Source organism: Coregonus lavaretus (genome assembly GCF_964263955.1).
Source record: "Coregonus lavaretus genome assembly, chromosome: 1".
In the NCBI taxonomy this organism is placed as follows: domain Eukaryota; kingdom Metazoa; phylum Chordata; class Actinopteri; order Salmoniformes; family Salmonidae; genus Coregonus; species Coregonus lavaretus.
This window is the reverse complement of record NC_139988.1, coordinates 12,640,222-12,666,399: the sequence shown is the minus strand read 5'-3', so window position 1 is coordinate 12,666,399 and position 26,178 is coordinate 12,640,222. Positions and strand designations below refer to the sequence as shown.

Here is a 26,178-nt window from a genome sequence, read left to right as displayed (position 1 = left end):
GCCATTGATTTGGGCTAGTGTAAGAATGGGGGTTGGGCCTGTTTTCCTGGAGGGCTATCAGGGTGGCTGACGAGGGGGTGCTCAGAGGGGGTTGGATCCCCTGGGCTTGGGGTTCTTCATTTATATGTCCTGCTGTGATATCAGGGCTATGGTCAGGGTCTGGGGTGGACTGTTCTGCTGTGGTGTCGAGACTTTGGTCAGGATCTGAGGTGGGCTGTTCTGCTGGTTTCTCTGTGGGGGTGGCCAGCTCTCTAATGGGTTGTTCTCTTTCACACATCATCTTTCTCACCTTCTCCTCCAGCACTCTCACCTCCTCCTCTAGTGCTCTGTTCTTCTCCTCCAGAACTCTCACCTTCTCCTCTAGTGCTATGTTCTTCTCCTCCAGAACTCTCACCTTCTCCTCTAGTGCTCTGTTTTTCTCCTCCAGCACTCTCACCTACTCCTCTAGTGCTATGTTATTCTACTCCAGCACTCTCACCTTCTCTTGTAGTGCTCTGTTCTTCTCCTCCAGAACTCTCACCTTCTCCTCTAGTGCTCTGTTCTTCTCCTGCCGCTGGGCATTCTTCTTCCGCTCCTGCTCTTTCTCCTGTTTGTATTTGTATTTATTAAGGATCCCCATTAGTTCCTGCCAAGGCAGCAGCTACTCTTCCTGGGGTCCGTCAAAATTAAGGCATTTATAAAATTTTAAAAACATAACAATACATTCATAACAGATTTCACAACACCCTAAGTGTGTGCCCTCAGGCCCCTACTCCAATACCACACATCTACAACACAAAATCCATGTGTATGTGTGTGTATAGTGCGTATGTTATCGTGTGTGTATGCATGTGCCTTTGCCTATGTTTGTTTGCTTCACAGTCCCGCTGCTCCATAAGGTGTATTTTAATCATTTAAAAAAAAATCTGATTCTACTGCTGGCATCAGTTACCTGATGTGGAATAGAGTTCCATGTAGTCATGGCTCTATGTAGTACTGTGCGCCTCCCATAGTCTGTTCTGGACTTGGGGACTGTGAAGAGACCTCTGGTGGCATGTCTTGTGGGGTATGCATGGTGTCTAAGCTGTGTGCTAGTCATTTAAACAGAGAGCTCAGTGCTTTCAACATGTCAATACCTCTCACAAATAGTGATGAAGTCAAACTCTCCTCCACTTTGAGCCAGGAGAGATTGACATGCATATTGTTCATGTTTGATCTCTGTGTATATCCAAGGGCCAGCTGTGCTGCCCTGTTCTGAGCCAATTGCAATTTTGCAAAGTCACTCTTTGTAGCATCTGACCACACGACTGAGCAGAAGTCCAGGTGCGACAAAACTAGAGCCTGTAAGACCTGCCTCGTTGATAGTGCTGTTAAGAAGGTAGAGTAGTGCTTTATTTTGGACATACTTTTCCCCACCTTAGCTACTGTTGTATCAATACGTTTTAACCATGGTAGTTTTCAATCCAGGGTTACTCCAAGAAGTTTAGTTACCTCATCTTGCTCAATTTCCTCATTATTTATTTTAAGATTTAGTTGAGGTTTAGGGTTTAGTGAATGATTTGTCCCAAATACAATGCTTTTAAATGTTGAACTATTTAGGAATAATTTGTTCCTTGCAACCCATTCTGAAACTAAATGCAGCTCTTTGTTAAGTGTTGCAGTCATTTCAGTTGCTGTAGTAGCATGTCGTTAGTAAAGATTGAAAAAAGTAAGGGGCCTAGACAGCTGCCCTGGGGAATTCCTGATTCTACCTGGATTTTGTTGGAGAGGCTTCCATTAAAGAACACCCTATGTGTTCTGTTAGACAGGTAACTCTTTATCAACAATATAGCAGGGGGTGTAAAGCCATAACACATATGTTTTTCCAGCAGCGGACTATGATCGATGATGTAGAAAGCTGCACTGAAGACTAATACAACAGCCTCCACAATCATTTTATCATCAATTTCTCTCAGCCAATCATCAGTAATTTGTGTAAGTGCTGTGCTTGTTGAATGTCCTTCCCTATATGTGTGCTGAAAGTATGTTGTCAATTTGTTTACTGTAAAAAAAAGCATTGTATCTGGTCAAATAAAACGTTTTCAAAAACGTTACTAAGGGTTGTTAACAGGCTGATTGGTCGGCTATTTGAGCCAGTAAAGGGGGCTTTACTATTCTTAGGTAGCGGAATGACTTTTTCTTCCCTCCAGGCCTGAGGGCACACATTTTCTAGTAAGCTTAAATTGAAGATATGGCAAATAGGAGTGGCAATATTGTCCGCTATTATCCTAATTTATTTTCCATCCAAGTTGTCAGACCCTGTCGATAGTTGGCAATATCAGTAGGTTTTGTGATGAATGAGCCATCTGATTCAATGATGATCGAGCTGAATTTGCCTTTTTTTCCAAAATTTCATTGAAGGTGCTCCAAAGCTTTTTTCTATCATTCTTTGTGTCATTTATCTTTGTTTCATAGTATACTTTCTTCTTCTTTTTATTCAGTTTAGTCACATGATTTCTCAATTTACAATACGTTTGCCAATCGGTTGTGCAGCCAGACTTATTTGCCATTCCTTTTGCCTCATCCCTCTCAACCCTACCATTTTTCAATTCCTCATCAATCCACGGGAATTTAATAGTTTCTACAGTCATTTTCTTAATGGGTACATGCTTATTAGTAACTGGGATAAGCAATTTAAATGTGTCAAGAGCAACGTCTGTTTGCTCCTAAATACACACCACGGACCAACAAATATTCTTTACATCAACAACATAGGAATCACTGCAAAATGTCTTGCATGAACTCTTATACACTATATCAGGCCCAGCCTTTGGAACTTTGGTTTTCCTAGATATAGCTACTATATTGTGATCACTACATCCGATGGATCTGGATACTGCTTTCAAGCCCATTTCTGCAGCATTAGTAAAGATGTGATCAATACATGTTGATGATTTCATTCCTTTGCTGTTTGTAACTACCCTGGTAGGTTGACTGATAACCTGAACCAGGTTGCAGGCACTGGTTACAGTTTGAAGCTTTTTCTTGAGTGGGCAGCTTGATGAAAGTCAGTCAATACTTAAATCACCCAGAGAATATACCTCTCTGTTGATATCACATACATTATCAAGCACTTCACACATGTTATCCAGATACTGACTGTTAGCACTTGGTGGTCTATAGCAGCTTCCCACCAGAATGGGCTTTAGGTGAGGCAGATGAACCTGTAGCCATAGTAATTCAACAGTATTTAACATGAGATCCTCTCTAATCTTTACAGGAATGTGGTTCTGAATATAAACAACAACACCTCAATCACAGGCATTTCTGTATTTTCTGTAAATGTTATAACCTTGTATTGCTTCCACTGTATCAAAGGTATTGTCTAAGAGAGTTTCTGAGATAGTCAGAATATGAATGTCATCTGTTACTAGCCAGTTATTAATTACATGAACCTTGTTTCTTAAGCTTCATATGTTAAGGTGGGCTATTTTGAGCATTTGTCTGGGATGCTTGCTTGTTTTCATTGCTTTACTGGGAAGCTTAGCAGAAGTAGATATTATCATGTTATTTATGTTAGTGCAGGATGAGCTGCACACAGTGGACTTCCTACTAGGGCACACCGCTTCAGTGCTAACAGCATAAATCTGGTTCATAGAAACATGATTGCTGCATACAATAGCTGTAGGATCAGCAGAGGCATTCAGGGCAGTTAGAGGGACATAAATTAGGTTACTTACATTGTGTCTACCAATACCCCTGGTATAATGTACATTTGCTAAACCATTATGATGATTCAGAGACACAATGGTAGGGATTAACTGAGCTGGGCTTGGGTCACTGATAAGTCATTGTCTCAACGCAGCCTTATAATGCTGTGAAAGGATCCAGGACCCCAAATGATTTGGATTGATCCCATCCTCCTTATAAAACGTGTTTTGTTTCCAAAAGGTATTGAAATTGTCAACAATTCATGCATAAAAAATAAATAATAAAAGAATAGCATTGCAAATTTTGTAAAGTTAGTGTGGGAGAGGTGAAAAAATTATTGTTATCGATCAATAATAACAAACATCCTGGCATTGACAACTTAGATAGAAAGCTACTGAGGATGGTAGCTGACTCTATAGCCACTCCTATCTGTCATATATTTAATCTGAGTGTCACGCCCTGATTTATGGGACTCTTGTATGTTGAGTCAGGGTGTGGATATCTATGTTAGTATTTCTATGTTTGCATTCTATGTTGTGTGTTTCTATGTTTGGCCGGGTGTGATTCCCAATCAGAGGCAGCTGTCGCTCGTTGTCTCTGATTGGGGATCATACTTAAGTAGCCTGTTGGCACTCATTAGTTGTGGGATCTTGTTCCGTGTGGAGGCTTGTTTTGTGTTTAGCCTTCACGTTTCGTTGGTTTGTTGTTTTGTTCGTGTGTTTATTTTGGATAATAAACATATACGCATTTCACGCTGCGCCTTGGTATGACCCGTCCTTCAACGTGCGTGACAGAAGATCCCACCAAACATGGACCAAGCAGCGTGCCCAGGAGCAGCAGACACCCTGGACACAGGTAGTGGAGCAGAGATCATGGACTTGGGGGGAGATAAGAGAGGATCTGGCCAAGCAGATGGAGGCCCTGAAAGGGATGAGGGTGGAGAAGGAGAGAGTAGCCGGTAGAGGATCCTTGGCGAAGGAGGAAGCCCAGGCAGGAGAGGAGAAACGGCGACCCAAGAGGACGTGGTCACGACGAAAGCCTGAGAAGCAGCCCCAAGAAAATGTTTTGGGGGGGCAAACGGGGTGGTTAGCGGAGCCTGGGTTCAGAGCAGAGCCAACTCCCCGTACTCACGCTAGGAAGCGTGTGACCATGCAGGCTCCGTGTTATGCGGAGCTACGCACTGTGTCGCCAGTGCGCCGGCACAGTCCAGTGCGTCCTGTGCTAGCACCACGCACGTGCTGTGCAAAAGTGGGCATCCAGCCAGGACGGGTTGTGCCGGCTTTCCGCTCCAGACCTCCAGTCCGCCTCCACAGTCCGGTACGGCCCGTGCCTGCTCCTCGCACCAAGCCAGTGGTGCGTGTTTCCAGTCCGGCACGGCACGTGCCCGTTCCACGGGTGCCTGTTCCTGAACCGGTCAGCTGCTCCACTCCGGAGCCAGAGCAGTCCGCTCCACCGGTGCCTGATCCAGCTCCGGTCAGCTGCTCCACTCCGGAGCCAGAGCAGTCCGCTCCACCGGGGTCCAGTCCAGCTCCGGTCAGCTGCTCCACTCCGGAGCTAGAGCAGTCTGCTCCACCGGTGCCTAGTCCAGCTCCGGTCAGTGGCTCCACTCCGGAGCCAGAGCAGTCCGCTCCACCGGTGCCTGTCCAGCTCCGGTCAGCTGCTCCACTCCTGAGCCAGAGCAGTCCGCTCCACCGGTGCAGAGTCCAGCTCCGGTCAGCAGCTCCACTCCGGAGCCAGAGCAGTCCGCTCCACCGGTGCCCAGTCCAGCTCCGGTCAGCGGCTCCAGTCCGGAGCCAGAGCAGTCCGCTCCACCGGTGCCTAGTCCAGCTCCGGTCACCGGCTCCAGTCTAGACCCAGACGTTAGCCCCTCTCCAGGTTCGGAGTTTCCCACACCAGGGTCCAGACAGGGCTTGGTACATCGAGGGAGGAAGGAGAGGGGAAGCAGCGCGCCGAGGTCCAGACCAGACCAAGGGCGCAACGGGGAGGCTGAGAGAATGTGGTCGTCACGCCCGGAGCCGGATCCGCCTCCGAGGCGAAATGCCCACCCGGACCCTACCCTGTTATGTAATGTTTGTGCGGTCGGAGTCCGCACCTTTTGGGGGGGGGGGGGGGGGGGTACTGTCACGCCCTGACTTATGGGACTCTTGTATGTTGAGTCAGGGTGTGGATATCTATGTTAGTATTTCTATGTTTGCATTCTATGTTGTGTGTTTCTATGTTTGGCCGGGTGTGATTCCCAATCAGAGGCAGCTGTCGCTCATTGTCTCTGATTGGGGATCATACTTAAGTAGCCTGTTGGCACTCATTAGTTGTGGGATCTTGTTCCGTGTGGAGGCTTGTTTTGTGTTTAGCCGTAGGACTTCACGTTTCGTTGGTTTGTTTTGTTCGTGTGTTTATTTTGGATAATAAACATGTACGCATTTCACACAGCGCCTTGGTCTGACCCGTCCTTCAACGTGCGTGACACTGAGCCTAGAGGAAAGTCTTTGACCTCAGGCCTGGAGGGAATCCAATGGAATTCCGCTACCCAAGAATGGTAAAGCGGCCTTTACTGGTTCTAAAAGCAGACCTATAAGCTTGCTGACAGCTCTTAGCAAACTGTTTGAAAAAATTGTGTTGACCAAATACAGTGCCATTTCTCTGTAAACAAATTAACAGACTTTCAGCATGCTTATAGGGAAGGGCACTCAACATGTACAGCACTGACACAAATGACTGATGATTGGTTTGAAGAAATTGAGAATAAGAAGATTGTGGGAGCTGTACTGCTAGGTTTCAGTGCAGTCTTTGATATTATTGACCATAACCTGTTGTTGAAAAAATGTACAATATGTGTTATGGCTTTTCAAACTCTGCCATATCGTGGTTTCAGAGCTATCTATCTAATAGAACTCAAGGGGTTTTCTTTAATGGAAGCTTTTCTAATGTCAAACATGTAAAGTATGGTGTACCACAGGGCAGCTCTCTAGGCCCTCTACTCTTTTATATCTTTACCAATGACCTGCCACTGGCATTAAACAAAGCATGTGTGTCCATGTATGCTGATGATTCAACCATATACGCATCAGCAACCACAGCTAATGAAGTCACTGAAACCCTTAACAAAGAGTTGCAATCTGTTTTGGAATGGGTGGCCAGTAATAAACTGGTCCTGAATATCTCTAAAACGAAGAGCATTGTATTTGGTACAAATCATTCCCTAAGTTATAGACCTCAGCTGAATCTGGTAATGAATGGTGTGGCTGTTGAACAAGTTGAGGAGACTAAATTACTTGAAGTTACCTTAGATTGTAAACTGTCATGGTCAAAACATATAGATTTAATGGTTGTAAAGATGAGGAGAGGTCTGTCCGTAATAAAGAGATGCTCTGCTTTTTTGACACCACACGCCAAAAAGCAATTTCTGCAGGCTATAGTTTTGTGTAATCTTGATTATTGTCCAGTCGTGTGGTCCAGTGCTGCAAGGAAATACCTTGTTAAGCTGCAGCTGGCCCAAAACAGAGCAGAACATCTTGCTCTTCATTGTAATCAGAGGGCTGATATAAATACTATGCATGCCAGTCTCCCTTGGCTAAGAGTTGAGGAGAGACTGACTGCATCAGTTCTTATTTTTATAAGAAACATTAATGGGTTGAAAATCACAAATTGTTTGCATAGTCAACTAACACACATATCTGACACACACTTACCCTACCAGACATGCCACCAGGGATCTTTTCACAGTCCCCAAATCCAGAACAAATTCAAGAAAGCATACAGTATTATATAGAGCCATTATTGCATGGAACTCCGTTCCATCTCATATTGCTCAAATAAACAGCAAACCTGGTTTCAAAAAACAGATAAAGCAACACCTCACAGCACAATGCCTCTCTCCTATTAGACCTACACTACCGGTCAAAAGTTTTAGAACACCTTTATTTTTACTATTTTCTACATTACAGAATAATAGTGAAGACATCAAAACTATGAAATAACACATATGGAAGCATGTAGTAACCAAATAAATGTTAAACAAATCCAAATATATTTTATATTTGAGATTCTTCAAATAGCCACCCTTGGCCTTGATGACAGCTTTGCACACTCTTGGTATTCTCTCAACCAGCTTCATGAGGTAGTCACCTGGAATGCATTTCAATTAACAGGTGTGCCTTCTTAAAAGTTAATTTGTGGAATTCCTTTCCTTCTTAATGCATTTGAGCCAATCAGTTGTGTTGTGACAAGGTATGGGGGGTATACAGAAGATAGCCCTATTTTGTAAAGGACCAAGTCCATATTATGGCAAGAACAGCTCAAATAAGCAAAGATAAATGACAGTCCATCATTACTTCAAGACATGACAGTCAATACGGAACATTTCAAGAACTTTGAAAGTTTCTTCAAGTGCAGTCCTAAAAACTAACTATCTATCTATCTATCTATCTATCTATCTATCTATCTATCTATCTATCTATCTATCTATCTATCTATCTATCTATCTATCTATCTATCTATCTATCTATCTATCTATCTATCTATCTATCTATCTATCTATCTATCTATCTATCTATCTATCTATCTATCGCTCTATCTCACTCTCTCTCTCTCTCTCTCTCTCTCTCTCACTACGGAAAAAGACCAAACAGTGCGTCAGAAATCAGCTCAATGTAATTGAAGAATCCATAGACTCTAACCACTTCTGGGAAAATTGGAACACACTAAATAAACAACAACACGAAGAGATATCTATCCCAAACGGAAATGTATGGATAAACCACTTCTCCAATCTTTTTGGCTCTATAACAAAAAACAAAACAGCAAAAACATATACATGATCAAATACAAATCTTAGAATCAACTATTTAAGACTACCAGAACCCACTGGATTCTCAAATTATGTTGAATGAATTACAGGACAAAACCCTCAATGGAATGATAAAAAATACAGACCACAAATTCCAATTGGCTATACTTAAACTCTTTAACATCATCCTTAGCTCTGGCATCTTCCCCAATATTTGAAACCAAGGACTGATCACCCCAATCCACAAAAGTGGAGACAAAGCTGACCCCAATAACTACCATGGGATTTGCGTCAACAGCAACCTTGGAAAAGTCCTCTGCATTATCATTAACAGCAGACGCGTGTATTTCCTCAGTGAAAACAATGTACTGAGCAAATGTCAAATTGCCTTTCTACTAAATTACCGTACGACAGACCACGTATTCACCCTGAAAAGCAAAGTCTTCTCATGCTTTCAAATAGCTTTTCACTCAATTTGGCATGAGGGTCTGCTATACAAATTGATGGAAAGTGGTGTTGGGGGAAAAACATACGAAATTATACATTCCATGTACACAAACAACAAGTGTGCGGTAAGAATTGGCAAAAAACACACACATTTCTTTCTACAGGGCCGGGGGATGAGACAGGGATGCAGCTTAAGCCCCACCCTCTTCAACATACAGTGGGGGAAAAAAGTATTTAGTCAGCCACCTATTGTGCAAGTTCTCCCACTTAAAAAGATGAGAGATGCCTGTAATTTTCATCATAGGTACACGTCAACTATGACAGACAAATTGAGGAAAAAAAATCCAGAAAATCACATCGTAGGATTTTTAATGAATTTATTTGCAAATTATGGTGGAAAATAAGTATTTGGTCACCTACAAACAAGCAAGATTTCTGGCTCTCACAGACCTGTAACTTCTTCTTTCAGAGGCTCCTCTGTCCTCCACTCGTTACCTGTATTAATGGCACCTGTTTGAACTTGTTATCAGTATAAAATACACCTGTCCACAACCTAAAACAGTCACACTCCAAACTCCACTATGGCCAAGACCAAAGAGCTGTCAAAGGACACCAGAAACAAAATTGTAGACCTGCACCAGGCTGGGAAGACTGAATCTGCAATAGGTAAGCAGCTTGGTTTGAAGAAATCAACTGTGGGAGCAATTATTAGGAAATGGAAGACATACAAGACCACTGATAATCTCCCTCGATCTGGGGCTCCACGCAAGATCTCACCCCGTGGGGTCAAAATGATCACAAGAATGGTGAGCAAAAATCCCAGAACCACACGGGGGGACCTAGTGAATGACCTGCAGAGAGCTGGGACCAAAGTAACAAAGCCTACCATCAGTAACACACTACACCGCCAGGGACTCAAATCCTGCAGTGCCAGACGTGTCCCCCTGCTTAAGCCAGTACATGTCCAGGCCCGTCTGAAGTGCATTTGGATGATCCAGAAGAGGATTGGGAGAATGTCATATGGTCAGATGAAACCAAAATATAACTTTTTGGTAAAAACTCAACTCGTCATGTTTGGAGGACAAAGAATGCTGAGTTGCATCCAAAGAACACCATACCTACTGTGAAGCATGGGGGTGGAAACATCATGCTTTGGGGCTGTTTTTCTGCAAAGGGACCAGGACGACTGATCCGTGTAAAGGAAAGAATGAATAGGGCCATGTATCGTGAGATTTTGAGTGAAAACCTCCTTCCATCAGCAAGGGCATTGAAGATGAAACGTGGCTGAGTCTTTCAGCATGACAATGATCCCAAACACACCGCCCGGGCAACGAAGGAGTGGCTTCGTAAGAAGCATTTCAAGGTCCTGGAGTGGCCTAGCCAGTCTCCAGATCTCAACCCCATAGAAAATCTTTGGAGGGAGTTGAAAGTCCGTGTTGCCCAGCGACAGCCTCAAAACATCACTGCTCTAGAGGAGATCTGCATGGAGGAATGGGCCAAAATACCAGAAACAGTGTGTGAAAACCTTGTGAAGACTTACAGAAAACGTTTGACCTGTGTCATTGCCAACAAAGGGTATATAACAAAGTATTGAGAAACTTTTGTTATTGACCAAATACTTATTTTCCACCATCATTTGCCAATAAATTCATTAAAAATCCTACAATGTGATTTTCTGGATTATTTGTTCTCATTTTGTCTGTCATAGTTGACGTGTACCTATGATGAAAATTACAGGCCTCTCTCATCTTTTTAAGTGGGAGAACTTGCACAATTGGTGGCTGACAAAATTTTTTTTTTCCCCACTGTATATATCATCCAATTGGTGAGGTTGCTAGAACAGTCTGCAGCACCTGGCCTCACCCTACTAGAATCTGAAGTCAAATGTCTACTGTTTGCTGATGATCTGGTGCTTCTGTCACCAAACAAGGAGGGCCTACAGCAGCACCTAGATCTTCTGCACAGATTATGTCAGACCTGGGCCCTGACAGTAAATCTCAGAAATACAAAAATAATGGTGTTCCAAAAAAGGTCCAGTTGCCAGGACCACAAATACAAATTCCATCTAGACACTGTTGCCCTAGAGCACACAAAAAACAATACATACCTCGGCCTAAACATCAGTGCCACAGGTAACTTCCACAAATCAGTGAACGATCTGAGAGACAAGACAAGAAGGGCCTTCTATGCCATCAAAAGGAACATAAAAATCGACATACCAATTAGGATCTGGCTAAAATTAGTTCAATCAGTTATAGAACCCATTGCCCTTTATGGTTGTGAGGTATTGGGTCTGCTCACCTACCAAATTGAGACTGTTCATGCAGAATGTTAATAAAATATCATTTGTGTACAACGTAAAACACCAAATAATGCATGCAGAGCAGAATTAGGCTGATACCGCTAATTATCAAAATCCAGAAAAGAGCCGTTCAATTCTACAACCACCTAAAAGGAAGCAATTCCCTTCCATGACAAAGCCATCACCTACAGAAATATGAACTTGGAGAAGAGTCCCCTAAGCAAGCTGGTCCTTTGCCTCTGTTCACAAACACAAACAGACCCCACAGAGCCCCAGGACAGCAGCACAATTAGACCCAACCAAATCATGAGAAAACAAAAAGAGAATTACTTGACACATTAGAAAGAATTAACAAAAAAACTGAGCAAACTATAATGCTATTTGGCCCTAAACAGAAAGTGACTGACCCAAAATTAAGGAAAGCTTTGACTATGTACAGACTCAGTGAGCATTGCTATTGAGAGAGGCCGCCGTAGGTGGACCTGGCTCTCAAGAGAAGACAGTCTATGTGCTCAGTGCCCACAAAATTAGGTGCAAACTGAGCTGTACTTCCTAACCTCCTTCCAAATGTTATTAAACTCCCATATCTGTTGTGTGAAATACCACAAGGTGGCATCACAGCAGTACAATTTGTGACCTGTTGCCACAAGAAAAGGGCAACCAGTAAATAGCGTATGTGTTATGGCTTTACACCCCCTGCTATATTGTGGATAAAGAGTAACCTGTCTAACAGAACACAGAGAGTGGTCTTTAATGGAAGCCTCTCCAACATAATCCATGTAGAAACAGGAATTCCCTAAGGCTGCTCTTTAGGCCCCTTACTTTTTTCAATGTTTATTAAAGACATGCCATGCCACTGGCTTTGAAAAAAGTGTGTGTATGTATGATGATGTCAAAACAATATACACATCAGCTACTACAGCAACTGAAATGACTGTAACACCTAAGAAAGAGCTGCAGTTAGTTTCGGAATGGGTAACAAGGAATAAGTTAGTCCTAAATAACTAAAGGCATTGTATTTGGGACAGATCATTCACTAAACCCTAAACCTCAACTACATCTCATAATGAATGATATGGAAATTGAGAAAGTTGTGGTGACTAAACTGCTTGGAGTAACCCTGGATTGTAAACTGTCCTGGTCAAAACATATTGATACAATAGTAGCTAAGGTGAGGAGAAGTCTGTCCATAGTAAAGCACTGCTCTTCCTTCCTAACAACACTATCAACAAGGCAGGTCCTACAGGCCCTAGTTTTGTTGCACCTAGACTACTGTTCAGGCGTGTGATCAGGTGCCACAAAGAGGGACTTGGGGAAATTGCAGTTGGCTCAGAACAAGGCAGCATGGCTGGCCCTTAAAAGTACACAGGAAGCTAACATGAATGAGGATCTAATGGGGATCCCTAATAAATACAAATACAGAACCAAAACCATTGTAAATACAACCCATAATTATGTTTATTTATTTTCCCTTTTGTACTTTAACTATTTGCACATTGTTACAACACTGTTTGCAGACATAATATGACATTTGAAATGTCTTTATTCTTTTGGAACTTTTGTGAGTGTAATGTTTTCTGTTTTTCTTAATTTTTGGATTGTTTATTTCACTTTTGTTTATTATCTATTTCACTTGCTTTGGCAATGGAAACATAGTTTCCCATGCCAATAAAGCCATTTGAATGTAACTGAACTGAGAGAGAGAGAGAGAGAGAGAGAGAGAGAGAGAGAGAGAGAGAGAGAGAGAGAGAGAGAGAGAGAGAGAGAGAGAGAGAGAGAGAGAGAGAGAGAGAGAGAGAGAGAGAGAGAGAGAGAGAGAGAGAAAAAAAAAACTCAGGTTAAAGTCACCCTGAAGGTTCAGGCTCACGACTGAGGACTGAAGTCTCCACAGGCCTCCTCAAGGTCAGACTGTGGAGCACAAAACATCTCCTCACAGCATTCTCTCCTATCCCTCTCCCTCCCTTGCCCCTCTCTTTCTAAATATCTCAGCATCATTGCAGAGGATCCTCTGATTCAATCCTCTCCCTTACCAGTTACTCAAGCAAATGCTACTTCCATAGCATTTTGCGTTACATAAAAACAAAACACCCATTCTGTTTGCTAGCGCTAGCTGCCAAGACACGTGTCTTAATTGACCAGGTGAACACAACGAGAAGAAGCCTCGCTAACGCCGCTAGCTTAGCTCTAGCTTACTGCTAGCTTACTGCTAGCTCCTAATTAGTCCATTAACATTAATAGACACCAGAAGTAATTTAGTCCAGTCGGCTGGCGTTGCTCCGTGCTAACTCCATCACTAACATGGTTTGATACCTCATTACGGACCGGTTATTACAGCCCACTCCGGCTCCTCCCACCCCTGATCCCCCCATCACGCTGTGCAATCTGAATGTCTACCTGCTGTACACGAAAGCCTTTGCTACAGTAAATGATATGATATCCCAATATTATAATGGCGTAACAGTGAATATAGAATAACAACAATGCTGTTTCCTGACGATTAATACAATTATTATTGAAAATGTATCAAGGGGAGCGGAGTTGACAATGTTTCAACCATAAGACAAGGGCTCAATCTCAATTTGTCTTTCCGCGATTCCTCGTTTCCTATCTCCTTGCATCCTTTTCAACCATATTGGAGGTGAAGTTCCAAGGTCCCTTTCTTCGTAACTGCTTCTCCATTGCAAGGAGGAGAGAGGAGGAATCAATTAATTGAGAAGCTGCCATGGTCCATCCAAAAATCACAAGAACATGTAGAAAAATAGTTGTGAATGAAGCCCATAGTAATGACAGTGGACTTAGAAACACAGCAGTCAACAGGGTTAATATAACTGTTCCTCTTTAGCCAGTTCCAGACGGACCTCGGTCCCTTTCTTTCACCAGATGATGTGTGTCTGGCTGGCCTGCTTGTTGTCTATTTCCCTCTCTCCTCTCCTCCTCCCCTCTCTCTCTCTCTCTCTCTCTCTCTCTCTCTCTCTCTCTCTCTCTCTCTCTCTCTCTCTCTCTCTCTCTCTCTCTCTCTCTCTCTCTCTCTCTCTCTCTCTCTCTCTCTCTCTCTCTCTCTCTCTCTCTCTCTCTCTCTCTCTCTCTTGCTCTGTTTCTCTCCTTGCTCAGATCTCTTTACCTTCCCCACTCTATTGTGTCTATTGATCTCCATCTGAGGTCAATAGCTTTTTAAAGCATCAAGATCGAAACTCCAGACTATCCTCCTCTATCCTTCCTTCCCCCTCCCTCCCTCCCTCCCTCCCTCCCTCCCTCCCTTCCCTCATCCCTCTCTGTCTCGCTCCTCTTTTCTCTGCAGCATTGATCCGCAGGGTCAGGGAGAGCTTTCCCACTACAGTAATTTGTAGCCCAAGGTCTCCAGGTTATGTTACTTTATATCTAACTGTCGGATCGCAGACATGAACCGCTAAGTATAGAAGTGGTTAACTGTGAAGAAAAAGGGGTTCATTTACTGGAGCTATTTACAGAGCAAGAGCTCAGATCGTAACTTTTACGTAATCTAACCAAATTTAACTCAGTATTAACTGGATGTTACTGAATGTAAATTAAATGTTATGACAACTCATCAGGGCAGAACAAAATAGTTTTGAAGACTTAAAACAACAACAAAAATAGGACATGAGGGTGTTAAAGATGGGTCGGTTACTTGCTTCTGAAGATGGGTCTGTTACGTGCTTCTGAAGATGGCTCTGTTATGTGCTTCTGAAATACCAGAGCTATACAGACATTGTGAACAGCTCCCCTATTGTTGGCATGGTGTAACTTCAGTCTTGCTCCAAGAAGAGAGTTGCAGTACCACAAGTTACCCGATTGTCGACATAAAAGTCCCTTTTTCCTCTTAGACGTTCGCACATAAGAGTTTGTGTGGTAAAATGAATAGACCAGACACTCCCTCACTATAGGACAGAAAGTAGTGAAATATAATAGACCGAAGGAAAGCGATGTCCCTTTGGTGTAGTGGAGTCTGGCTCCCTGACCAAAGACCCAGCCATTGTGTTTGATTCCAGTTTCAAACACATTGAGACGGAGAGTCCTGATGCTTTCTCTGCATTTCTCCTTTTATGGTAATTTCCTTGTGTGATAGCCCCTGCCTTCATGGAATACATTGTACTCTCTGCAGCCAGACTCAAAGAGCATGATGACTTATCAAGTGTTAGTGCTCTATCATTACGTTGATATTATTACTCCGTCCTGCTAAGATATGGTATTGAATATGATGTGATAGGCTGCCCCCACATGGGGAGGAGTAGGTACTGCAGCTCCATGGGGCTATCAGTGAACTCAAGGTCATAGGGAGGATGTGGGTGTGCTGTTGGCTGGTGGATGTGTACATAATACCTGCATTGCTGATGTTGCTGTTTTCATCTCTCCAGGGACTGCATTAGTAACACTCTGGAATAGATGTGGAGGTTTTTGTCAGCCCTCTCTCTGTCTGTCTCTCTCTCTCTCTCTCTCTCTCTCTCTCTCTCTCTCTCTCTCTCTCTCTCTCTCTCTCTCTCGTGGCATTGTGCTCCAGTCATGTGGAGGTATTGTGCTCCAGTCATGTGGAGGTATTGTGCTCCAGTCATGTAGGGGTATAGTGTTCCAGTCATGTGGGGGTATTGTGCTCCAGTCAATTTGGGGTATGTTGCTCCAGTCATGTGGGGGTATTGTGCTCCAGTCATGTGGAGGTATTGTGCTCCAGTCATGTTTGGGTAAAGGCTCCAGTCATGTTAGAGTATTGTGCTCCAGTCATGTTGGGTATTATGCTCCAGTCATGTGGGGGTATTGTGCTCAAGTAATGTGGGGGTAGTGCTCCAGTCATGTTGGTGTATTGTGCTCCAGTCATGTGGGGGTATTGTGCTCCAGTCATGTTGGTGTACTGTGCTCCAGTCATGTTGGGGTATGGTGCTCCAGTCATGTGGGGGTATGGTGCTCCAGTCATGTTTGGGTATTGTGCTCCAGTCATGTTGGTTTATAGTGCTCCAGTCATGTTGGGGTACGGTGCTTTAGTCATGTGGAGGTATTGTGCTGCAGTCATGTGGGGGTATTATGCTCCAGTCATGTGGGGGTAGTGCTCCAGTCATTTTTGGGTATTGTGCTCCAGTCATGTGGGGGTAGTGCTCCAGTTATGTTTGGGTATTGTGCTCCAGTCATGTTGGAGTATTGTGCTCCAGTCATGTTGGGTATTATGCTCCAGTCATGTGGGGGTATTGTGCTCAAGTAATGTGGGGGTAGTGCTCCAGTCATGTTGGTGTATTGTGCTCCAGTCATGTGGGGGTATTGTGCTCCAGTCCTGTGGGGGTATTGTGCTCCAGTCATGTTGGTGTACTGTGCTCCAGTCATGTTGGGGTATGGTGCTCCAGCCATGTGGGGGTATGGTGCTCCAGTCATGTTAGGGTATTGTGCTCCAGTCATGTTGGTTTATAATGCTCCAGTCATGTTGGGGTACGGTGCTCCAGTCATGTGGAGGTATTGTGCTCCAGTCATGTGGGGGTATTGTGCTCCAGTCATGTGGACGTATTATGCTCCAGTCATGTGGGGGTAGTGCTCCAGTCATTTTTGGGTATTGTGCTCCAGTCATGTGGGGGTAGTGCTCCAGTTATGTCTTGGTAATGTGCTCCAGTCATGTTGGGGTAAAGTGCTCCAGTCATGTGGGGGTATTGTGCTCCAGTCATGTGGGGGTATTGTGATCCAGTCATGTAGGGGTATAGTGATCCAGTCATGTGGGGGTATTGTGCTCCAGTAATGTAAGGTGCTCCAGTCATGTTATGGTATTGTGCTCCAGTCATGTGGGGGTATTGTGCTCAAGTAATGTGGGGGTAGTGCTCCAGTCATGTTGGTGTATTGTGCTCCAGTCATGTGGGGGTATTGTGCTCCAGTGATGTTGGTTTACTGTGCTCCAGTCATGTGGGGGTATTGTGCTCCAGTGATGTTGGTTTACTGTGCTCCAGTCATGTGGGGGTATTGTGCTCCAGTCATGTTGGTGTATTGTGCTCCAGTCATGTTTGGGAATTGTGCTCCAGTCATGTTGGGGTCTGGTGCTCCAGTCATGTGGAGGTATTGTGCTCCTGTCATGTGGAGGTATTATGCTCCAGTCATGTGGGGGTAGTGCTCCAGTCATTTTTGGGAATTGTGCTCCAGTCATGTGGGGGTATTGTGATCCAGTCGTGTAGGGGTATAGTGCTCCAGTCATGTGGGGGTATCGTGCTCCAGTCATGTTGGGGTATAGTGCTCCAGTCATGTGGGGGTAGTGCTCCTTTCATGTTGTGGTATTGTGCTCCAGTGATGTTGGGGTATTGTGCTCCAGTCATTTTTGGGTATTGTGTTCCAGTCATGTGGGGGTAGTGCTCCTTTCATGTTGTGGTATTGTGCTCCAGTGATGTTGGGGTATTGTGCTCCAGTCATGTGGAGGTATTATGCTCCAGTCATGTGGGGGTAGTGCTCCAGTCATTTTTGGGAATTGTGCTCCAGTCATGTGGGGGTATTGTGATCCAGTCATGTAGGGGTATAGTGCTCCAGTCATGTGGAGGTATTGTGCTCCTGTCATGTCGGGGTATTGTGCTCCAGTCATGTGGAGGTATTATGCTCCAGTCATGTGGGGGTAGTGCTCCAGTCATTTTTGGGAATTGTGCTCCAGTCATGTGGGGGTATTGTGATCCAGTCATGTAGGGGTATAGTGCTCCAGTCATGTGGGGGTATCGTGCTCCAGTCATGTTGGGGTATAGTGCTCCAGTCATGTGGGGGTAGTGCTCCTTTCATGTTGTGGTATTGTGCTCCATTGATGTTGGGGTATTGTGCTCCAGTCATTTTTGGGTATTGTGTTCCAGTCATGTGGGGGTAGTGCTCCTTTCATGTTTGGTTATTGTGCTCCAGTCATGTTGGGGTATGGTGCTCCAGTCATGTGGGGGTATGGTGCTCCAGTCATGTGGGGGTATTGTGCTCCAGTCATGTTGGGGTATAGTGCTCCAGTCAATTTGGGGTATGTTGCTCCAGTCAATGGGGGGATTTTGCTCCAGTCATGAGGGGGTAGTGCTCTTGTCATGTGGGGCTATTGTGCTCCAGTCATGTTGGAGTATTGTGCTCCAGTCATGTTGGGGTATGTGCTCCAGTCATGTTGTGGTATTGTGCTCCAGTCATGTTGGGGTACGGTGCTCCAGTCATGTGGGGGTAGTGCTCCAGTCATGTGGGGGTATTGTTCTCCAGTCATGTTGGGGTAGGTGCTCCAATTATTTTTGGGTATTGTGCTCCAGTCATGTTGGGGTATTGTGTGTGTTCAGACAAATAGTTGTTACATAAAGCTTGCTTCATTTCGATTGATGTGTGTATCGTGTGTGTTCCAACTGTCTGATGAGTTTGTGTTACAGTTTTTTTCAATTGTTTACACGCGATTTTGAAAACAGAGTTCTTTTTGTCAAAATATAATCACAATTATCCAAACACCACAATCAATTAGCAAAATTCCTAGATTGTTTGCAAAATGACACACTTCAGTCAAAACATACACACTTCAGTCAAAACATATACACATATTTGTGAAAATGCTATTTGTTTTCATTTAACCAACACAGTCATCAATGATCATACACTATTGCAGCCAGTTTCACACTGCTGTGATAAATAAAAAACACATTTGTAAAAAAAAAAAAAAAAAAAAGATTTTTGGCCAGACATTCTTACTGTATGTGAGAGATAATTTAGGTGACAAAAAATAGTGAGAAACTCACAACATTATTCATGATTTGTTTTGAGATATAAGGAGAATGTAGACAAATACTGTAGGCCTACTATAACCTTACCAAGCACTGCACAACACTTGATGCTGCAGACTGAATATTTCAAGTATTTATTTCAATACTTACAGTATTTCTTACCATAATCAGTTACAGTAATCAACCAACAATGATATCAATTACTGTAAACAAATAAAATCCGTAGACAAATAAAAATTACTGCATGAATTACAGTACATACACTTTGACTCTGAAGAAAAGTAAAGTAAAAGTAAACAGAAATGAAAGAAAACTACTGTAAAAGCAACAAGAATACTGTAACTATCCGTCTCTCCGTCTGGCTGGATCAGGCCATAACATTTCATCCACATCACAGGCTATGTCTTCATTGGCAAGGCACCGTTGGAAGAATCGCCTTGTGTGACGAATCCACCCCTGCACTGAAGCTGCTTCAATAAGATCACATGCCTGTTCCATGGCCTGAATGAGGGGCAAACGGTCATAAGGCCGCAGGTCATATACCTTCCACAGCCACGCTGAAAAAAATTATTCTATAGGATTCAGGAAGGGGGAGTATGGGGGAAGGTATAAAACTTCAAAATCAGGGTGATCATGGAACCAGTTCTGGACTAGAGCAGCCCGATGAAATGAGACATTGTCCCAAACGACAATGTACCGCATCTGGTCCACTTGGTGTAATGCTGTGACAATCTCATGCAATCGGTCAAGAAATGCAAGTATCAGATTTGCATTATAGGGTCCCAGATTTGCATGGTGGTGGAGGACCCCATTTTGTGTGATAGCAGCGCAAAGGGTGATGTTACCCCCTCGCTGCCCTGGCACATTGTCACGCTCTGGCTCCGGGACTTTGTATGTTGAGCCAGGGTGTGTTCGTTTCGTTGTGTTTTGTTTGGTTGGGTTGTCATGTGGTTGTGTTTCCTTGTTTGTATTGAGTGACTCCCAATCAGAGGTAACGTGTGTCAGCTGTCGGCTCGTTATCTCTGATTGGGAGCCATATTTAAACTGTCAGTGTTCACCTTAGTGTTGTGGGTTTTTGTTCCGTATCAGTCTTTGTCACTGTGGACTTCACGTATCGTCATTGTTTGTTGTTTTGGTGTTCAGTACTTTAATATAATAAAGTCATGTTCGCTCAACGCGCTGCGCTTTGGTCTCATTCGTCAGACGATCGTGACAGAAAAACCCACCGTAAAAGGACCAAGCAGCGTGTCCAGGAGCAAGGAGACTGGACATGGGAGGAAGCGCCGGGTAAGGAGATAGAGAGGCTGGCGATGGCCCAGGTGGGCAAATCGTGGTCCTGGGAGGACATGCTCAGGGGCAAGGGACCTTGGGGAAGGATCAAGGCCCTGGCGAGAGAGGAGCAACGGCGTCAGCAGGGCCATCGTCGGATGGAAGAGAGGCAACCCCAAAAAATGTTTTGGGGGGGGCACATGGCTTGGGCGGCTGGGCAGCAGGATGCTGCCACAGGGCATTTTGGAGAGGAGGCCACCGGGTTTTGGGGGCCAGAAGGCAGGTTGGCGAGGCCGGGATGGAGAGCGGAACCAACTTCCCGTACTCAGGCATGGCAGCATGGGACGGGGCAGGTTCCGCGGTATGCGGAGCAGCGTACGGTGCCACGAGTGGTTCGGCACAGTCCTGTACGTCCTGTGCGAGCACCCCGCACGTGTCGTGCGAAGGGGGGTATGCAGCCAGGACGGAGTGTGCCGGCTCAACGCTCGTGGTCTCCTGTGCCTCTCCGCGGTCCCGGATATCCTGCTCCAGTATCACGTGCTGTCATGTCGGTACGGGTACACAGCCCTGTACGTCCTGTGCGGATGCCTCACACAGAGTGTGTGAAGGTAGGCATTCAGCCAGGACGGGTTGTGGCCGCTCTGCATTCCAGGTCTCCTATCCGTCTCCACAGTCCGGTGAGGCCTGTTCCTGCTCCACGCACAAAGCCTACGGTGTGCGTCGCCAGCCCAGCCCGGCCTGTTCCTGCTCAACGCACAAAGTCTACGGTGCGCGTCGCCAGCCCGACCCGGCCTGTTCCTGCTCAACGCACAAAGTCTACGGTGCGCGTCGCCAGCCCGACCCGGCCTGTTCCTGCTCAACGCACAAAGCCTACGGTGTGCGTCGCCAGCCCGGCCTGTTCCTGCTCCACGCACAAAACCTACGGTGTGCGTCGCCAGCCCAGCCCGGCCTGTTCCTGCTACTCGCACCAAGCCAAGGGTGCGAGTCGTCAGCCTGGCCCAGCCCGTTCCTGCTACTCGCACCAAGCCAGGGGTACGAGTCGTCGGCCTGTTCCAGCCCGTTCCTGCTACTCGCACCAAGCCAAGGGTGCGAGTCGTCAGCCTGGTCCAGCCCGTTCCTGCTACTCGCACCAAGCCAAGGGTGCGAGTCGTCAGCCTGGTTCAGCTCGTCCCTGCTACTCGCACCAAGCCAAGGGTGCGAGCCGTCAGCCTGATCCAGCCCATTCCTACTACTCGCACCAAGCCAGGGATGCGAGTCGTCAGTCTGGTGAGGCCCGTTCCGGTTCCACGCATCAAGCCTAGGGTGCGTATCGTCAGCCAGGTCCGGTCCGTTCCTGCCTCACGCGCCAAGCCAGGGGTGTGCGTCGTCAGTCCAGATCCTACCAGCTGGGTCAGATCGGACCGGGGGCGCTACGGGGGGGTTGAAGAAGGGTGGTGGTCAAGCCCGGAGCCGGAGCCGCCTCCGAGGAGTAATGCCCACCCAGCCCTCCCCTGTTTGGGGTTTTTGAGGCGCGGTCGCAGTCCGCGCCTTTAGGGGGGGGTACTGTCACGCTCTGGCTCCGGGACTTTGTATGTTGAGCCAGGGTGTGTTCGTTTCGTTGTGTTTTGTTTGGTTGGGTTGTCATGTGGTTGTGTTTCCTTGTTTGTATTGAGTGACTCCCAATCAGAGGTAACGTGTGTCAGCTGTCGGCTCGTTATCTCTGATTGGGAGCCATATTTAAACTGTCAGTGTTCACCTTAGTGTTGTGGGTTTTTGTTCCGTATCAGTCTTTGTCACTGTGGACTTCACGTATCGTCATTGTTTGTTGTTTTGGTGTTCAGTACTTTAATATAATAAAGTCATGTTCGCTCAACGCGCTGCGCTTTGGTCTCATTCGTCAGACGATCGTGACACACATTGGTGATTGCCCTGTGCCCAATTACATTTCTCCCTCTTCTTCTTGTTTTTGCAAGGTTAAATCCAGCCTCATCCACATATATAAATTCATGTTGAATTTCAGCAGCATCCATTTTTAAGACTATATGAAACACATTAAAGAAAATAGGATGCTATTCAATATCTATAGCACAGTATTTTTTTTGTGACAGAACATTATGATCAGTGCATGATACCACACCATAGTCAGATGAACAATGCATACCTCCACATACTCATTGCGCAGATGTTTCACTCTCTCTGAATTTCTGTCAAATGGTACCCGATACAGTTGCTTCATGTATATTTGATTTTTCTTTAGGATTCGACCTAATGTTGACAGAGAGACTCGTTGTATGTTATTGAAAATATTGTCATCATTGATGATATTGGCTTGGAGTTCTCGTAGCCTGATACAATTATTGGCCAAAACCATGTTCACAATGGCGGCCTCTTGTGCACGACTAAACATAGGGCCCCTTCCACCTTGGTGTCCTCGACCCTCAATCCTATGTAAAAACAAAATAAGATAAAAATAAATAAATATATATATATATATATATATATATATATACAGTGGGGGAAAAAAGTATTTAGTCAGCCACCAATTGTGCATGTTCTCCCACTCAAAAAGATGAGAGAGGCCTGTTATTTTCATCATGGGTACATGTCAACTATGACAGACAAAATGAGAAAATAAAATCCAGAAAATCACATTGTAGGATTTTTAATGCATTTTTTTGCAAATTATGGTGGAAAATAAGTATTTGGTCAATAACAAAAGTTTCTCAATACTTTGTTATATACCCTTTGTTGGCAATGACACAGGTCAAACGTTTTCTGTAAGTCTTCACAAGGTTTTCACACACTGTTGCTGGTATTTTGGCCCATTCCTCCATGCAGATCTCCTCTAGAGCAGTGATGTTTTGGGGCTGTCGCTGGGCAACACGGACTTTCAACTCCCTCCAAAGATTTTCTATGGGGTTGAGATCTGGAGACTGGCTAGGCCACTCCGGGACCTTGAAATGCTTCTTACGAAGCCACTCCTTCGTTGCCCGGGCGGTGTGTTTGGGATCATTGTCATGCTGAAAGATCCAGCCACGTTTCATCTTCAATGCCCTTGCTGATGGAAGGAGGTTTTCACTCAAAATCTCACGATACATGGCCCCATTCATTCTTTCCTTTACACGGATCAGTCGTCCTGGTCCCTTTGCAGAAAAACAGCCCCAAAGCATGATGTTTCCACCCCCATGCTTCACAGTAGGTATGGTGTTCTTTGGATGCAACTCAGCATTCTTTGTCCTCCAAACACGACGAGTTGAGTTTTTACCAAAAAGTTATATTTTGGTTTCATCTGACCATATGACATTCTCCCAATCCTCTTCTGGATCATCCAAATGCACTCTAGCAAACTTCAGACGGGTCTGGACATGTACTGGCTTAAGCAGGGGGACACGTCTCGCACTGCAGGATTTGAGTCCCTGGTGGCGTAGTGTGTTACTGATGGTAGGCTTTGTTACTTTGGTCCCAGCTCTCTGCAGGTCATTCACTAGTCCCCCGTGTGGTTCTGGGATTTTTGCTCACCGTTCTTGTGATCATTTTGACCCCACGGGGTGAGATCTTGCGTGGAGCCCCAGATCGAGGGAGATTATCAGTGGTCTTGTATGTCTTCCATTTCCTAATAATTGCTCCCACAGTTGATTTCTTCAAACCAAGCTGCTTACCTATTGCAGATTCAGTCTTCCCAGCCTGGTGCAGGTCTACAATTTTGTTTCTGGTGTCCTTTGACAGCTCTTTGGTCTTGGCCATAGTGGAGTTTGGAGTGTGACTGTTTGAGGTTGTGGACAGGTGTCTTTTATACTGATAACAAGTTCAAACAGGTGCCATTAATACAGGTAACGAGTGGAGGACAGAGGAGCCTCTTAAATAATTAGTTACAGGTCTGTGAGAGCCAGAAATCTTGCTTGTTTGTAGGTGACCAAATACTTATTTTCCACCATAATTTGCAAATAAATTCATAAAAAATCCTACAATGTGATTTTCTGGATTTTTTTTCCTCAATTTGTCTGTCATAGTTGATGTGTACCTATGATGAAAATTACAGGCCTCTCTCATATTTTTAAGTGGGAGAACTTGCACAATTGGTGGCTGACTAAATATTTTTTTCCCCCACTGTATATATATATATATATATATATATATATATATATATATATATATATGCAGCCTACTGTCAAATGTCACAGTAAACAATATTGATTATACAAGCTTCAGTTTCAATGTATACTGTGTGGTTAGCTTACCTGTTTTCTCGATGAAGTGTCCGAATTACTGACGCAACAGTATTTCTGCTGAGATTTGGTTGAACTCTTTGTCCAGCTTCCATCAGTGTCAGTCCATGGTTGATAACATGGTCAATAAGTGTTGCACGGATTTCTCGAGTCAAATTTGGTCCTCGTCTTCTTTGTTCAGGTTCTATCAACTCTTCAAGTCCTTCTCTACCTCTTCCTCTACCTAGGTGTCTTCCTCTACCTCCTTCTCTTCCTCTACCTTCTTCTCCTCTACCTATGCCTCTTCCTCTACCTCCTTCTCCTCTTCCTCTACCGCCTTCATCTCCTCTTTGAGCTCCCCCTCTCATTCTCACTCTTCTTCTTCTAACTCCTTCCATTTTTGTTGAAGACAGGTGAACTCACCTGCTGCCTTTTATAGCACACCTGAGTGCTGCGTTTTCAAATTAGCACATGTGTGCTTCCACACCTGGTAGATGTGTTTATCCAATTCGTTCATTAGTGTGGTAATTGGCAATCCGGTGCTTTGTAATTACAAGGAAGTAACCTCACGATCCTTATCTGTGTCTAAGGTGTGAAAATGTGTGTAGAGTTTTACAAATCACTGTGTGTAATGTTTTGCAAAAAGGGTGAGGCGGACATTGTGTGTAATGTTGTGCAAATCTGTGGAGGTGTTTTGCTCATTGGAGTACAATTTTGCTAATTGTGTGGAAATTTTAATTTTAGTGTGTAAACAATCGTAAAAAACTGTAATGTATGTAATGTGTGTGTGTTTTGCAGGTACCTGATTCCCTCCCTGGACCGTTCCCATGCTGGCCTCTACCGATGTATCGTCAGAAACCGTGTAGGAGCTTTACTACAGAGGAGGACTGAAGTACAGGTTGCATGTAAGTGACTATGACTGTGTGTGTGTGTGTGTGTATGTGTGTGTCAGGGTTGGGCTCAATTTGAATAATAGGTCAATTCAGGAAGTAAACTAAAATAACAATTCAATAATCAATGACTTTTCAATAAACTGAAAAGTAGAAGCTATTTATTTAAAAGTTTTGAGATTTCTGAATTTTAAATTCAAATAAATTCCTGAATTGGCATGTGTTTGTGTGTGTGTGCGTGCAAGTGTGTGTGTGTGTACACGTGCGTGTGTGTGTGTGTGCAAGTGAAACCAACTGGATTGCAGGTAGTGTATGTATCACGTCCCGGTGCGAGAAACAGTCACTAATAATTGTCAGAACCCAGAAGATGAGGCAGACACAGCAGTACTAGAGATGGTGGTTTAATAAAGAACAAAATCCTCAGGCAAAGAAACTAAATCCACAATGTCCAAAAATAAAGCCAAGAGGCACAAAGAGGAAAACCTCCAAAAAAACAAGGAAACTCCACAAAGTGGTAAAAATCCCACCAGAGAAATATCCATATAACACAAGGCTTGGGCTGGGGCTGGGTGCTAACTTACAAACACTGAGCAAGGAACTGAGGAACACACAGGGTTTAAATACTAACAAGGGAATGACCTACAGGTGCAAACAATAATTAGATCAAGAAAAAACAAAAGGTACAAAAAAGGTGCAATGGGGACATCAAGTGACCAAAACCCGAACAGTCATGGCCAAAACCTGACAGAATCCCCCTCCTAGGAACGGCTCCTGACGTTCCTACCAGCCTTCTCAGGGTGGAGGGCCCTGAACTGACGAATGAGGTCAGGGTCCAGTATGTCCTTGGCAGGAACCCAGGAGCGCTCCTCGGGACCGTAGCCTTCCCAGTCCACCAGATACTGCCAGGACCGCTGCACCCGGCGGGAATCCAGTATCCGGT

General features: G+C 44.7%; 1 protein-coding gene across 1 annotated transcript in view; it reads left to right on the top strand.

Moving 5' to 3' along the window:
* The window catches only part of LOC311136145 (protein sidekick-2-like), a gene marked incomplete at its 3' end in the record, with an annotated part of 226,685 nt that overhangs the window by 13,089 nt on the left and 187,418 nt on the right, over positions 1-26,178 (top strand). The window contains exon 2 of the mRNA XM_084170234.1: positions 25,147-25,253. Coding sequence (XP_084026360.1) covers positions 25,147-25,253 — 107 coding nt within the window. The remainder of the gene's footprint in view (positions 1-25,146; positions 25,254-26,178) is intronic.